Source organism: Protopterus annectens, chromosome 2.part0, assembly GCF_019279795.1.
Source record: "Protopterus annectens isolate FY-2018-M chromosome 2.part0, PAN1.0, whole genome shotgun sequence".
Classification (NCBI taxonomy): Eukaryota; Metazoa; Chordata; order Ceratodontiformes; family Protopteridae; genus Protopterus; species Protopterus annectens.
In genome coordinates this window covers 997,393,539-997,409,124 of record NC_056728.1, presented here as the reverse complement: position 1 = coordinate 997,409,124, position 15,586 = coordinate 997,393,539, and the positions used below count along the sequence as shown (strand labels likewise).

At 38.7% G+C, this 15,586-nt stretch overlaps 1 protein-coding gene across 9 annotated transcripts in view; it reads left to right on the top strand.

Moving 5' to 3' along the window:
- The window catches only part of NFIB (nuclear factor I B), a 923,658-nt gene extending 909,046 nt beyond the window's left edge, over positions 1 to 14,612 (top strand). For all 9 annotated transcript variants that reach the window (XM_044061245.1, XM_044061251.1, XM_044061249.1 and 6 more), the window contains one exon: positions 3,837 to 14,612. In XM_044061245.1, coding sequence (XP_043917180.1) covers positions 3,837 to 3,966 — 130 coding nt within the window. In that variant the 3' untranslated portion in view covers positions 3,967 to 14,612. The remainder of the gene's footprint in view (positions 1 to 3,836) is intronic.
- The last annotated feature ends 974 nt before the right edge of the window (positions 14,613 to 15,586 follow it).

Here is a 15,586-nt window from a genome sequence, read left to right as displayed (position 1 = left end):
CCAAACTTAGAATAATCTTGTAATGTGAAGCATGGCAAGGAAATTCATACATTAAATAAGAGTTGTTTAAATTTAAGCAGAATTTCATGTACTAAAAGGTCTCTCCTTGCAGCCTACAAAAGCCACGACCGCAGCTGTGTGGTTTTTTTTTTTGTAGATTTGTTTTTGCTGTTGCAGGTTGGAAGCTGATTACCCCCCCCCCCCCCCCCCCACACACACACACACACACACACTGTTTATGGGTCTCTCGCTTTGTCCTCATGATCAAACCACACCAGCAGTGGGTAAATCCTGATATACCACATCCATTTATGGATTATTGTTTAAGAAACACAAAGGGAATGATGTATAAGCTGCAGTTAACATGCGCACACACACACACACACAAACACACACATGTGTGTGTGTGTCTGTGAGTACCTGGCAAGACATTTTGAACAACTGTATTTGGCCTAGTCATGCATCCTAGCAGGTATCACAGTAAGTTTACCTTAATTCTTTGTAAGGGCCCTACTGCTAATCCGTCTGTTCCAAACCCAGATGAAGCAAGGGTAAACAACAATCCAATTATCCGAGATTGGTGCAGCTCTAACTGCCTTTACTTAAATAGCAAAACACTAATCATACTTTGTCAAATACCTTACTTTGACCATTGATGCAACACAGGATGTTAACTTATGTACCACAGTTCAGCATATTGTATATAATTTTTCATCTTTAATAATTTTGTATTATTGCCACTGAACCACATTCATAAAACCAGTTCAGTACATTGTAAATCCTTTTGCATCACCGCCATCATATCTGCATCAAAGTTGCATATTTTGTAAGTCAGACTTAAATCAAAGTTACATATTGAATAAAAACATAGAGGCATCAGGTGGATTAAATGGCCTCAGCCATGTGTTTAGTGCCAATTACTTCCAATGACCTCTTCTAATAGAAGCCAGTTATTTTGAGATGTGCGCAAAGCAGGAATGTCAGGGAGGCCATTTCTTTATTTTATAGCATTGCCATAAACCTAGATGGCAATAGACAGCACTGCCAATATCTGACCCTTCTGATTCATCATACCCATATCATAACAACTTTTTTCACAATTCCTCTGGGCCGCCTTAAAATCTGCCAAGGAGCCGTTGCCGGGCTAAGTCCTCTGGCAACAATCCCTCGGGGCTGTCTGGCCTGTGGAAAGTCCAGCTAAAGAGTCCTGAGACCCCGGGCCCCCCACTTACCTTGACTCCCTTACGCTTCCTGCCTTCCACCACAGAAGGGAGGAATATTCCTTCCCTCCGCCAAGTACATCTCACACTACTCTACGTGTAGGCCCTTCAGTGCTAAACCAACTTGCAATTCCTTATAAAGACCTGTATACCATCTTCATACAAATGAACCCCATCCCCAGTGTACTTGTCTGTCCACCAGACCTGAATGCCGTGGTGTGGCATGTACAACCCATTAATGCCCCTTAGCAACTTATCCATAGTATTATCAATTCTCTTTTTCATTCTTACCACCACTTCAATGAACCTAGCCCCCTTCCACCTTCTTCTCTGTACCACTTCTGGCCAACAGATAATAGCCTACATCCAGCATTTGTGCATGCAGTTAACCTCTTGTACCATCAAACCAAGTAGTTCTTTTAATGGATGCTGGCAAATATCATTACCCCCTAAGTGCAACACCATGGCCATTGGAGGTTTACCACTTCTTGTTGCTTGTTGTAATACTTCACTAAGTTGATGCCACCACATTTCTGGTACCTGAAACCAGACTACCTCATAAAAAACTCTTATTTCCTCTTCAGAAGGATATCCCAGTGATGGAGCCTCCAATTAAAGGATGACCAACTATCCAAATGCACTTCCGATCCGATGATGTGTGGGCTGAAACACAAAAACAAGAGTTAAACACCTTGCATAGCTTTTATTAGCATTGGACTTCCACTTGCCCAGTCTCTTAATGTCAGCCTGTGATGCCTCAGTTGTGTGTGCATATGAAGCTGCTCCTGTTGAAAAGAATGTAATGTATGTCTGTGTCTAAGCTACACAACTTAACTGCCCCCCCCCCCAAAAAAAATTGCCCACACGTGATACTATGTAAGAAGATCACCTTGCTGATGACAAAATAATGGACTATCTAACATATTCCTATCTTTGTGGCACTCGAACATACTGTAGTCAACTTATACTCTAAAATGTTTTGGGGTAACCACTCTTACCCATTGACCTTTCCATTCATAATCTGTTTTGGATTTAGCTCCATACCTAAATGTCTTTCCCCAACACATGTACATGCCAAAGATAAAACCATCCATTTACTTTTCTTCTTGTTCAGTTGAATCATTTCTGCATTAAACTGCCCCACAAAAAAAAAAAACCAGCAGAAAAGCAGTCCTAAATAGTGCGACTTCATATAAAGAAAAACAAAACTGGTAAATGGCAAGCCATAGTTTGTGAAGTACTGCTGGCCCTACGGGGTACATCTTGTAAAGAATCTTGGGCGTTAGCCTCCACCAGCCTTTAAACCCTGACCATACTTGAAATGAATTAGCTAAGTCCCTTAACCCTAAAGTCTGATGAAACCATTTCAAGGATGATAAAACGCCAACCTCTTTCCTTCATTACCAGCATGTCAGCCCTGATATGGAGAGGTGAATTTGGGTATGCTGGCTCCCAGCCTCTGGATAATCTAGTCTGCAAAATTGTTGTATGCATTTATTATACCCTACCCTTGCCCTTCCACTGAGGGCATTACACTCTAGCCACCATTCTCATCTACCCATAAAACCCATAACTGATCTGGCACTCAATCCAGAGTAGGTTTTGCATTTGTAGACAGCAGCCAGATTCATGGCCACTGTAAAACAGAAAAGGGGGTCTGTTAATGAATTGTCAGTGTCTGATATCTATTTGTTGGGTCCTCCACATTGCCAATGTCTCACTACCTAGGCGCCTGAACCCCACACACACATATATATACATGCATACACACACACACACACACACACACACACACACACACACACAGACTTTTATTTATATCAGTGCTCCTTGTATTTAGATATTATGTGCAGCATTTGGGTTATTCCTTTACTAAAATCCGAAAAATTATTTTAAGAATTTGAAGTTTTCATTCCCTTCTGAATTCTGTTTGGTTTATTGGACTGCTGTAAGTTTCTATCTTTAAAAGTATAAAATGTATCTTTAAAGCATACACACACACACACACACACACACACACACACACACACACACACACACACACACACACACACACACACACACACACCTGCACTTTTAAATGCATGTTCCTTGTACTTAACTATCAGATGCAGCATTTGGGTTATTCCATTACTAAAATCTGAAAAATGTTTTTAAGAATTTGAAGTTTTCATTCCTTTCTGAAAGCCTGTTTGGTTCGTTGCACTGCTGTAAGTTTCTACCATCAGAAGTATAACATGTATCTTTAGATTACTGTGTCTTGCTAAAACATGATTTAATATTAATTATTATTACTATCATCAACATCACTTGATATACCATTCCAAAATGAGAACTTTGGTTTCTTTCCACTGACTTGCAAGATCTGGCCACTATGAAGCAGAGCTATGCTTGTCTACTAATCTGCTACCATACACACTGAAATGTCATTTATTTGTTTTAACCACGTTGTTTGGTGCCAACATCGTTTATTCATCTGGTTGGTAATAAAAAGTGAGGGAAGGTCATCAGAGGGTTGCTGCAGTATCAAAATTTCTTTAAGTAAAAGAGTTTTTTTTTTTTTTTTTTTTTTATATCCCTGGCAAATTATTTTGTGTTTTTTTTTTTTTTTTTCAGAACTGGTACTTGGGCTAGTTTGGTCCCATTCCAGATGTCCAACAGGACTCCAATCATACCATCAAATGTCCAGAATTATGGCTTGAATGTCATCAGTGAGCCCTTTCTTCAGGCAGAAACAAGTAACTGAAAAGAGGAAGACGAAAAAGAATACTGAAAGCTTGACAAACGGAAGAATATAGACCAGCAATTACAGCACTTACAATCACTAATTGCTCTACAGTCAGTTTTGTAAAGACGCAAGAAGGGTCATTAATGCTGCCTGTCTGTCTATCTGTCTGTGTGTCTAATCTCTCTCTCTCTCTCACTCTCTCTTTCCCCATCTCCCTTTTTATCTTTCTGCTGATATGCACCTTCCCTAAATGGGTTGATGAAGAACCCTTGCAATCCAGCCTTTGTGAGATGATGGTTTACTTGGAACTGGATGTTCTGCCCATGTGACAACATGCTCTGACTTTCTAGATGCCTTAATATTTGCATGATAAGCTAGTTTGATGGTCTAGAATCTTTTGTGTTTACATGTGGGATAACAATGTCCCTTTCCTCAGAGACAGAGCAAAGGCTAGAAGGTTGCTGCTGGAGCTGCTTTTTTGACAGAAGGTAGGCACCAGCTCGTTTACAAACACTGTTAGAACCGTCTGATATAACTTCAAAACTGAGGTTGCTCTGAGCCATAGCAGTTCAGTTCCTTTTCTCTCAGCTTTGACCCTTAATGCATTAAGTTCAGTGTATCACTCTAAACATATATGGGAAGCTCAGTCTGTACACAGCAGGAGCCCTGCTGATGCTGTGCCTTTGTGAAGGTAAGCAGGGACTTTCTCTCCATTTCCGGACTGATTCAGAATGAATTTCCCTACAATTTAACACTTAGGAGGCAAGTGCAATTTGAAATGTGTAACTGAAGGGGAATTAAGTTTAAGTCCTTCAGCCCTTGGACTCTAAATTGAGGGGATTTTAAGACGTTTAAAACATCATTGAACAAATGCATTCTTCCACCTTCATTTTTGAGGGCAACAAAGGCATTCAGTATAGACAAATCATGTACTTAATAAGATGCTCTTCAATTTGGAAATACAGCACTTATTTACATTGAGCCACTCTGCCTCATTTGAGGTAGATTTTATTTATTTTAATTACTGGTTTTGTCAGGAACACAGAACATTTATAGAAGATTTATAAAATCTTTATCATAAAAAAGAAAGAGGCAAATCCATGTCGCAGGGGTTTACGGGGATTACAATGTTACAGTTTACAATTAGGAATGCAGGCCGAAAAAAAAAACAAAAAAATGCACTCTTGAAAAAAAAATGTTAGTTTAATCATGGGGTGCTGATTAATTGCATGGTGCTTTCTGAAATTAAGACTTGTAATTCATCAGATTCCTTTTAGTGGCAGAACTGTAAAGTGCATGGCAGACATTTTTTGCCTCTCTCTCTCGTTTTAAAAAAATATATATATATAAATATCCATAATCTTTCCAGTAATCTGAAATTTGCACGAAAATGTAAATTCCACGTTACGTGCCTTGCCTTGAAACATAAGAAGTGACATCACTACGTGTTTTGCTGCATTTATCATTTAAAAAATATCATTTTTATGAAAAATATTTATACTCCAGAAGAATAATTGCAAGATTATGGGATTTTTACACACTTATACCTTTACTTACATTTATAAACATATCATGGCTGTGTATAATTGCCGCTTAAAACAAAATGTAATCGACCAGCAATATTTCAGTATTTTTTGACATTTTTTCTATTAACCTTTCATGTTTGTTTGTTTTATTTGTTTTTTTCATCTTTCAATTAATATTTTGTGGGGGTTTCAAATTTATATGAATTATGCAATACCAGGTTTTGCCTATGTAGGTTGTGCTTTTAGCTGTACTGATTATTCATAGATTAGTATGCAGTTAAAATGTATGCTTTTTACATCTGTTTGTTTTAATTGACCAAAGTTGGTACTGCTTTCTATGCAGTGTGATAAGGTCCTTTTTGTGTGTTAAGAGATGGACAGGGGATGTGGTGTTTTGTTTTTATATGGGGCTGTTGGGGGGAGGGGTTTTTAGAACTTTACAGTGTTGCTGTGAAGCAGTGCACTCTTGGCCAGATTCAAGCTGCAAAGTGACTGTTCTGCCTGCTGTGACAGACTCTAAATAGGTTCCTTCTTTTCACTTTTCACCTGGGGTGCAAGCTGAACTCATTTCTGGAAAATAACAAAATTTACTTTGCTGGAGGCAGACTGGACTTGAGGAAATGACCCTTTAAATGCAGGGTTGGGATTTATTAGGGGTGAAATAGTTTTATTACTGCAAGGAGAAGCCCATGATAGGAAACCATGTTTAGGTCAGCTGTTACATGAATTGCAGTATTTACCCCAGTTTTGTTTTGCCAGCTGTTCACATAGAATTGTAGGGCCGCTGTGCAGTTTGACTTGGTATGCTGCACAAAACAGAAGTATGGAGTTCATTCTGCGGGTTTTGGGTGTTACAGTTTTCTGGATCAGTAACTAAAGCTGTCACTCTGAGGTTTACCTGCATTGAACAGAACACTTGGGTAGTTCTTTGTAATTTCTCTTCATATGGCTTTTAAAACCTGGAGCTCCTGTACTGTACTGGAAAGTTTATGATTAGTGTTCCACTAACTAAAGACTGCATACACCTTCATGGTTCCTAGCTGTATTTAACCATTTGCGTAATTTGCATTTCCTCTTAGTGTATGTCTTTGGAAAGTTCCCAGTTTTAATGTCTGAGAAGTTTAAACGCTTCCAAGTGTAAATTCAGTTTCAGGAATTTAAGTTGGGATCACTACTGCAGCATATTTTTGCCTGATGCCACATCCCACTGCTGATGGCTGCTTCATTTCCCACTGCCTCATCCTGCAGCTTTCTTGCATCAGACAAATGTTTGAGGTGTGCATTAGCACCTGTCACTTAACAGTAATGGAAAAAGTCTTATTGAAGAATTAACTAGAGGACTTCTTTAAGGCCCCCAGACCGCAGCATGAAAGGCAGAAGGTGAGGGAGTGTAAGACCATATCTGAGCTTAGCTCCATTTCAGAGTCTACCTTGTTCACAATGAGCTGTGATCTATGAGGTCACCATCCAAAGGAGAGTCAAAGAGAGTGAGAGAGAGAGAGAGAGAGAGAGAGAGAGAGGGTTTTTTGGTTCTTTCCTGTAAACAGATGTGAGGTCATTTATAAAGGTGCTTTTCTGCACCTGCTGCTGGGAGTGAGACCTGTGGTGTAGCTGCTGCCTCTCTTTGCTCCCTCAGGTAAGTTGACACCCCCAAGTAGGAGAGGAATGGGTTGCAATTTCCACACACCTGTTTCAAAGTGAAGTAGCTGGACCTGGAGTTCAGCTCTTTTTGTCTCCTCCTGAGAGGTTGCTCTCTCTTGAGCAAAAGATGAGACTTGCCCTGTAATCTGTCACAATATTGATGCACTTTTGGGCCCTCATTTAGGTCTCTGACTATCCTGGAATCAGCGGATCATTCAGTTCATGATGGTAAATTAGTGACTAGATGCATGAGAGTATACTGCAGCAGTTACATATGCTGTTGCCATTAAGCCATGTGCTGAGCCTTGACCTGCACATTCCCTCAACTCATCCAATTCACATTGAATTTCGTTTAGTATTTGTTAAATGCATAGCCTATGTTACAGCTACACTTCATGTGTGGCACACAAACAGGAACTGTCCTCTAGGCATTAGTCACAAGAATTTTTTTTCCTGCTGTTTGCGAATTGTCTGCTAATGCCAAGTCTAAAGGGACTTTTATTTCTACACTGGAAACTGACAGGATAGTGAATCTTCCTTCCTGTCTAGGTCTCTTCCAGAGGACCCTTCTTTGAAGGAATGCCTTTTTTATGCCCTTAAAATTCACGGTAAAATTACCATCTTTTTGCTCTTCCTTCTCATAAATGCTTGGTCTTGGAAGAAAGAGGAGGAGAATTTTATCTTTTCCTTGGAGCATCATGTCAAAAGTCTCAGGTCTGCTGCACAACACCCATATTTAAGCCAAGCCATTTGTGACAGTTAGTCCCCACAGTAAAAATAGGCATTTTGTCTTTTCATGAGAGTCACAGCAAAATAAATTCCTGTGTTTCCTTGTCTCCTCAGTGTAGGTCGCAGAAACTCAGCACATGACCGCTTTTTCCCGTAGATAGAGTTGTTGACACATTCAACATTTTCTTCTTTTTTTATGTTCAGTTTCACTGCTCTTTAATACTTACCCTATCTAACATGCAAATTTGTTTTGTTGAGTAAGCCATGGAAAAACTGCCAGTCTATGTGTGTAGGAGTAGGAGGCAGCAGGGAATCCCTCTAACTCACTTGCACTTTCAGCACACTGAGGCACTACCATGCAAGGCAGCAGGGGCTCAGCACAGTGTCCTGGCAGACTACTGGACTCCTTGAATCACAATTCAGTCCATCTTGTAGAGCCTCGTCATCTGGAAGGTTTTTACAACATCTTCCTCAAGTGTGACTCTCCAAAGAATAGACTGCTAGACACCTGGAGCAATATATTTCTGTGTTTCTCTCTCTCTCTCTCTCCAGCAGGGTGACAAAGAAATACAGGAAGAGTTGAAAGTAGACATGATCTTGGTGAAGTGGAGGGGGTCCTCCACATATTCACCAATCCCACATCTGTTGTTGATGTGCTATGTAGCAAGGTTAAGGCTCATTCTTATTAGCCAGTATTACTCCATAATAGCCTGATTCTATGTTCTTAGACTCTGGACTTCCCAGTATTTATTGTGATTTAGACATTTGGGGCTTTGCCAGTCTGTTAAGGTGACTGCCTCCACTTGAAAATGTTACTGCTTCATTAGCTTGTCTTCAGTGACCAGATCTCCCTGGGAATAATTGGAAATCTTAAGGACTGTCAGCTGCCTTCTTGGGCTTCCAACAAGGCACAATGAAGAGGGTTATCTGTCTGGACAGACACCGAACCTTTTTTCCTTGGCCATTAAATCTTCTTGATTGTCTTACATGTCTTGGGAAGTTCTTTTAGTCTTTACCTCAATTACTGTACCATCAAACTGTGTGACTGAAGTCCAACCCGGGCTGGTGAAATACTTTCATTTCCACTGTCTTGAAGAATCATGATTGACATGCTATCTTATCCCACCTACACAGCTGTTGGTTCACTATACCAGAGGTTTGTGATCTGAAAGATGCATTTCATTCAGTCATCGACTTAACTTTAGCAGATTTCAAAGCTTAACATTGATTTTTGTAAAGAGCCTTTTGTTGTATTTCATAAAGACTGGCTGTCTTTCTTCTTTTAAGTCCTCATGCTCTGCCAGTGACTGCTTCTGAGCAGTTGCACCTTCAATTTGTTTACATGGTAGCTTATTTCTCAGTTTATTTCCTGTTGCACAAAATATGAATGAACTGTCCTTCTTAACTTGCTGTTCTGTAGGAGATATGTGCTGTTGTTTTGTAGTTCATGAACACAGGGTGAAACACCACCTGTTTATTGACTTTGCTGTCAATAGGGAGGGTGCTATAATTGACAGGTAGATGTTATACACATCTATTGTCAGTTGCTTCATATTAATGGGGAGCTGACCAAGGCAGGGACAAGACATTGCATTAAGGAGTGTGGCTGTCTGTCATGTACAGTTTAAGAATGTGTCCATGGTGGACAATTTTTCAAGAAACCCTGGCTGCCACTACATACACTTTTTTTCCAAGCTCTGTAGCCTAGGTCTTCACCCATCGGGATATCTGTCTCTCTGTCACTTCATCCTACTCCAAAGTCCTCTACCTTCTTTTTTTCAGCTTCTCCCTTATGATGTTTTTAGGAGATTTCTTGGGAGTCTGTCTAAGCTAGGGATTCTATTGAGTGCAGTGGGCAGTTGCATAAGGATGTAACAAATATCTGAGTACTCAACATTTGTTTTTTGAGAGCACCTTCTACTTTATTCTACCCCAATGACCAGTTTACTTAGGACAACCCAGCTACTACATCATGGCAACAGGAACTCCTGTAAGTAATAACTTCAAGTTAATAATTTTAAAACCATGTCTGTTAGTATATTTCTTTCTAATTGCAACTCCACATCTGAGTAGCAGGCAAGAAATGGAAAAGGTTGCCATGGGTGATCCAAACAAGGCACAAATTTCCCAAACGTAACAGCTGAAGAATTTTGGAAGTGCCATGGGAGAACACATAGCAGGAATGTTCCAATATTCTCGCCCTAAAGCAGAGCTGTTATAATGTGTACTGACATATATCTTATTTACCCATTATTTTGCATTTTGTAGTTAAGCCCTTCATGAAACTTTTTTTTTGTTCTGAGAGTCCTGGGTTGACACAGGGGTGTATGCATGAGCTCACTATTTTGTGAGTCCTAGGAACTGCTGTGTTCCATTCAGAAGTGGCCTTTCTTAGTTTTAAGTTTGAAATGCTGTAGGACACATTTGCAGAATTTGATAAATCGGATCATAGTAAACACGAAGAAGCAATAAAGGCAAATTGTGCAGTGCTAGCTAGTGGTGTATAAGAAAAAAAATGTTTGGAATCTTGAAGACATTGTACTGCCCATTCTGATTTCAGGAGTCAAGCTTCAAATGGCAGTTTCCATCATGTGCACCCAGTGAAGGACTTTTATGCTGTTTTTCACTGATATTGTCATATTGTTCCCAGGTATAACTTAAGGGGAGGTTCAGTGGTCATGAGTTTAGAAATTTTGTAAAACATTTCAATATTTCATATTGTGCTGTTCATAGTCTCTGCAGTACTACAGCAGCAGCTGGGCACAGCTCATAACATAACTTTTGTAATTAGGAAAACATCTCAAGTATTGTATCACAGTACCTCACTGCAAGCAGTACAGTACCATATCTGTCTAATGAAGGACAGTGTCAGTCATTAAGGCAGGTGGAATTTCGGCTTTTTTTTTTCTTTTTTAAATGAGTTCTTAGTTTGGCATTTGTGTTAAAAGACACTAGGCAGCCAGTAGGCCTCAGGGAAAGCTGACACTGGAGTTAGCCATGTAAAAAAGACAGACTTCATCTGACTATGCAAAGAAAGAGATACCTGGTCAGACTAGGATTTCTAGAACAGGGATAACATGAGGGAACAGCTTGCAATTATATGCTGAGAAATGCCTGTACTATATGGCATTGTTAATAAGGGGAGTATTACTGAATGACAGAGAAATGCTAAGATATTTGAAGATTTACTTTTGTTCTTGATATCTCAAATAAAGTTAATAACTCTCACTTAAACAGTTATGCAGAGCAATCCAGAACATTGCATCATCACTAAAAAAAAAAAAAACCTATTTTGATTAGATAGATTGTTTTTTTCCAGGATCACTGCTGCCTTTGTTGAGGTTCAGAACACTGAAATCTTGAACTATGTTGACAAATGGGGTTGATAAATAAAGCCACTTATCACACAAGTTTTCACTCAAAATATGGGCTCAGTTTATGTACTACATATGCTGCCAAGAATTCTACAGAAACATTTATCCATGTCCAGGGCCTTAATGCAATGTGTCTTTGCTTATGCCTTGCACTTGCTTTGTACACTACCTATTGCGAGTTTTAAGTGCTCTGCCCTTTGTAAAAGAAGATAGAGGAATAGTAATGATAACATGGGCAGTTATGATAATGTATACCTGATTATTGTAGTGCATTAATTACATCGTGACTCTTAGACCTTCTTATCAGAGGTTTTTAACAGCTGTTAAGTCCACTGGCATATTTCACAGAATTGTCTAAGATACAGCTAGGGTCATGTTTACACTGCCATTGTAGATACTCTCAACTGACACCATTCAACATCACTGTGGTGAGATACTGAGATAAACTTCAAGTAAATGTTTTGTTTCTGCCAAACATTAAAAGGGGTGGGCTGGTTTCTAGAAATGTTTGAAAAGGGATATGTAGCCTGTCCTTAGCAACAACTTTAATCAGTATTAGCAAGGAGAACTTATTTAGGAAACTCAAATCCAGTCAAAGCCTCCTCCTTCACCAGATGTGTATTCTGACTAAAAGTCACCCCGTTCTATGTGCACTGTTCCACTTTTTTACCGAGTACTTTGCAGCCTTGGCCAGCTGGCAGTGTCACTGAAGTGCATTTTTTCCCCTGTAGTGACATGAAAGTCTGAGGCGTGAATAAGGAGGGAAAAAAGCAGTGAAGGAGACTGTACATAAAGACATGGCAAGATAATAATTATAGCAATAGTATTGTGAGATATTGTTCAGGTAGGCAGCTCCAGTAATATATGTGAATGAGCTGAAGAAGCTGCAACAAGTGAGAAGAACGTACGCCTTCTTACTGAATTGCCTGCCATGTGGACAGTAAGTTATACACTGTGTAGTTTGTTTAAGAAATACTTTTTTAATTAAAGTTCCCTTTTTGTAAAGATAAAATGTTTTCTAGCAGTTAAGGAAATCTGCATTATTTCCAGATGTTTTGTTATTCTTCCTTGTTTAGGAACTGGACTTGGGTTAAAACTCTCCAGTTTCTTAATTTATGTATTAAAAAAGTCTGTCCGTATCAAATTTTTGCATACTCCTGTACTTTAAAAGTATAGGTAACAAAACCTTTAAAAATTGTAAATGGAGAAAAGTTATATTTTATGAAGGTTATTTTGTTGTATTTAGTAATGAAAGGGTTGGGTTTTCAGAACATTTCAGAATGTTGAAAAGTAACACTGTCTTTTATTAGTAGTGTAGTCAACCTTTAGCAAGGCTATGTTTGTGTGGTTGTTTCATGTTGGTATTTAAAAGTTCACAGTGCATTTAGGAAGATCAGCAAATGGAAACAGTACTTGTGTCTTAATATTGTCCTCAAGGAACAGAACAATAGCATTTTTTTTAGTTGTAGCTTCAGATAGACAGTAGCAGATGTGAGGAGGACGTACCAGTGACACCAGGCCTGCTTCTTTACCAGTATGCTGAAAGTGTTTGTATTGTTTGGCATTATGAAGGCTGCAGAAAAGTTATTGCAGATACAGTGCATAGTATTCTATTTTTTTTTTTGTTACATTCGAACAATCTCATTTTGCTGGCAGTTAGGCCCTGAACACAATATCATTCATGGTTTACATGTTCTTGTCAAGGTCTTTTTGTTAACACAGCCCAGCTGCAATACAACATGCTTCCTAATACTTTATCTTTTGTTTCTTTGTAGAACTTTTAAATGAGCAGGCTAAACCTTACTTTTGGGGGGAATTAACTGTTTTACTCCATGCATACATACATACAGAAGGAGACAGTACTGGACTCCTTCATATTTGCACTTTCTCCTTCCTCCCCATTCTTCCTGATACTGAATTTTGTAAGCATGGTGGAGTACTACAGTTGATTTATTTGATTTAAAAAATGGGCATTGTTAAGGACAACTTAAATTGTTTGTTGATCCTGCACAACGACCATTGCATTACCCGAACCTGTCACCATGACAACTCCTTCTACTGTTTTCATGCCACAGCTCTGTTGGTCACATTGTAAGTAAAGGGGACGAGTTGGAAATGGTCAATTTTTAATTTTTTGTTTGTGTTGCAGTTTTTTCAGTGGTTGTAAGTAGTTTTTTTAATGAAACAAAAGGTTCTCTAGTTGTTTTGTTTTTCTCTGTAGAAATATCTGTGTGTTACCATTCAATTGTACATTAGTAATTTCTAAAAATAATGACTTCAGTGTCACTAGCTTGATGAAAGAGAACCGTTACAGTAGTGTTTATGTAGCAGGCTTTACCATGGAAAAGAAAACACTGTCCAGTACGCAGTATAAATCCGTGAAAAAGCTGGGTAGCTCTAGTGACACTGAAGCCACCGTTTAAGAACTGTGCTACAGGGACTAATGTGGCAAATGTACCTTTTTATGCAGAAGGATCCATTTTTCCTTGATGCTATTCTGATTAATTATGCATTCTTCACTGAGGGCATTGAAGTTGCATGGAGTTGATGCAAAATGAGAGTGAAACAAAATTAAATAAAAGACAACCAGCAAAAATGTTTACCAAAAAGAGATAAATTAGCAGTGCCTGTTCAGTCTCACAGTCTCTGTTGAGTTCAGTTGTAAATATGTTTCAGATAACATTTTCTTCTTAAAAAAAAAAAACACTACAACATGCAGAATGTGAGGGGTGACTGTATCCCAAGTGCAGGCTCTTTCTCAGAAGCTGTGTTTGAATTTTATCTGTTCATCTTGAGCTGTTAAATTGTGCTTCATTCGTATAGAACTTTTTAGCAATCTGGGAAAGGGTACCCCATCTACTCAATATTTCTTCGAGAACAACTTTCGTAGGCTGTGTTTCTTTAGATACTTTTAGTCCAACTGTAGGTGACAAGTAGTCAGTTATTGCTTGCTAGCTACACACCAGAGTTAATCCACTTTAAAACATATGGCATTTTTATCTCCCTGCCCATCTACAGTATAAGAAATGTGTGTACAGAAATTGTATTAATCATGTTTAAATGCAGGAGTCAATGCAATGTAACCATCCAGTTATGCTCTCATGTCAGTGCTTCTGTTACTATGTTTGGATTGGGCCACAGTGACAGTGTTAGAGTACATCTCCACATAGTTATGTTATTAGATATTAGGCATCTTTGTTCAGTTGTTTTATGGGCCAGAGTGCCATAAGTTTTAAACTGGTGTAAATTAAGCTTGAATTAATGTGATTGTTACTGTTATATCCAGCCTATATTGCTAGCAGCCGCTCATACTGCAGTCAATTACTGGAAGCGGATGTATTTCCTATGCAAAAACTGTTTAAAACAATAAAATGAGCTATGCTACAGAATTTCATCAGTGGTGGCTTTTTATGTGTTATTTCTTATGTCTTCTGGTTGGTCTCTTCACCAGAATACATTTCTATTGCTGTTACATTACTTAGTACTTGTAAATGTATGTCTTCAGTGTTAAATACCCAAGGTGAGACTGTGAATAGTAGTATAAATGAAAACTGAACTAAAATGAAAAAAGGTTGCAATAAAGAGTCACAGGAATATGAAATAAATATTGTTTATTCTAGTGTTTTTGTCTCATAACATAAATTGGAAAGTTTATTGCAGTGGTTTTATTTCATGTCTGTAGCACTGCTAAACATCTATGTAGTAGGTATCCAAAGATGGAATGTTAAGGAAATTCCTTGATGAATCCAATTGCTGAGTCCTCCCCACCAATCAACATTTGTCATCCTTTTTTGAAAGTTTCCACTTTGTGAGACAGACAATGGTTATGATGATACATGGCCTGAGCTTACCTATCAGCTATGTAGGTGTAATAATTCTCCATGCTTCCCATTGTTCTTTTTTTCAGTTACACAGCACAGATTGCAATTTTTTCTGTTATTGGTAACATTCCTGCATTTGCATGTCTTTTGTTTTCCTTTGGTGAATTTGTGAGTTTATAGATTGAGGGAAGGAAGTTCGTCATGGAACTGGTGATTTTTGCCTGAGACCTTCTTTTGAGAATTGTCTGGGGCTATTGATTCCTAGAGGTAGGTCTGTGTAGTTGAGGCCTGGAAGATTTGCACCTCTGATTTCTACCTTGAGGGGTGCATCCTTAGTGTAGTTATGTCACCATTCCATTTTCTGATTGTGTCATATACTGGTGCATACTTTTACTGCTAATGAGTTAACTGATTTGATTAATATATCATATAGCTCACAGATGTGCCAGAAGATTCATTTTTTGTATAGACCTCATGAAGTGTAGACCACATCTGTTATGTGTGTGTGTGTCACTAAACCTTCTGACATACCATAATCTAACAAGAA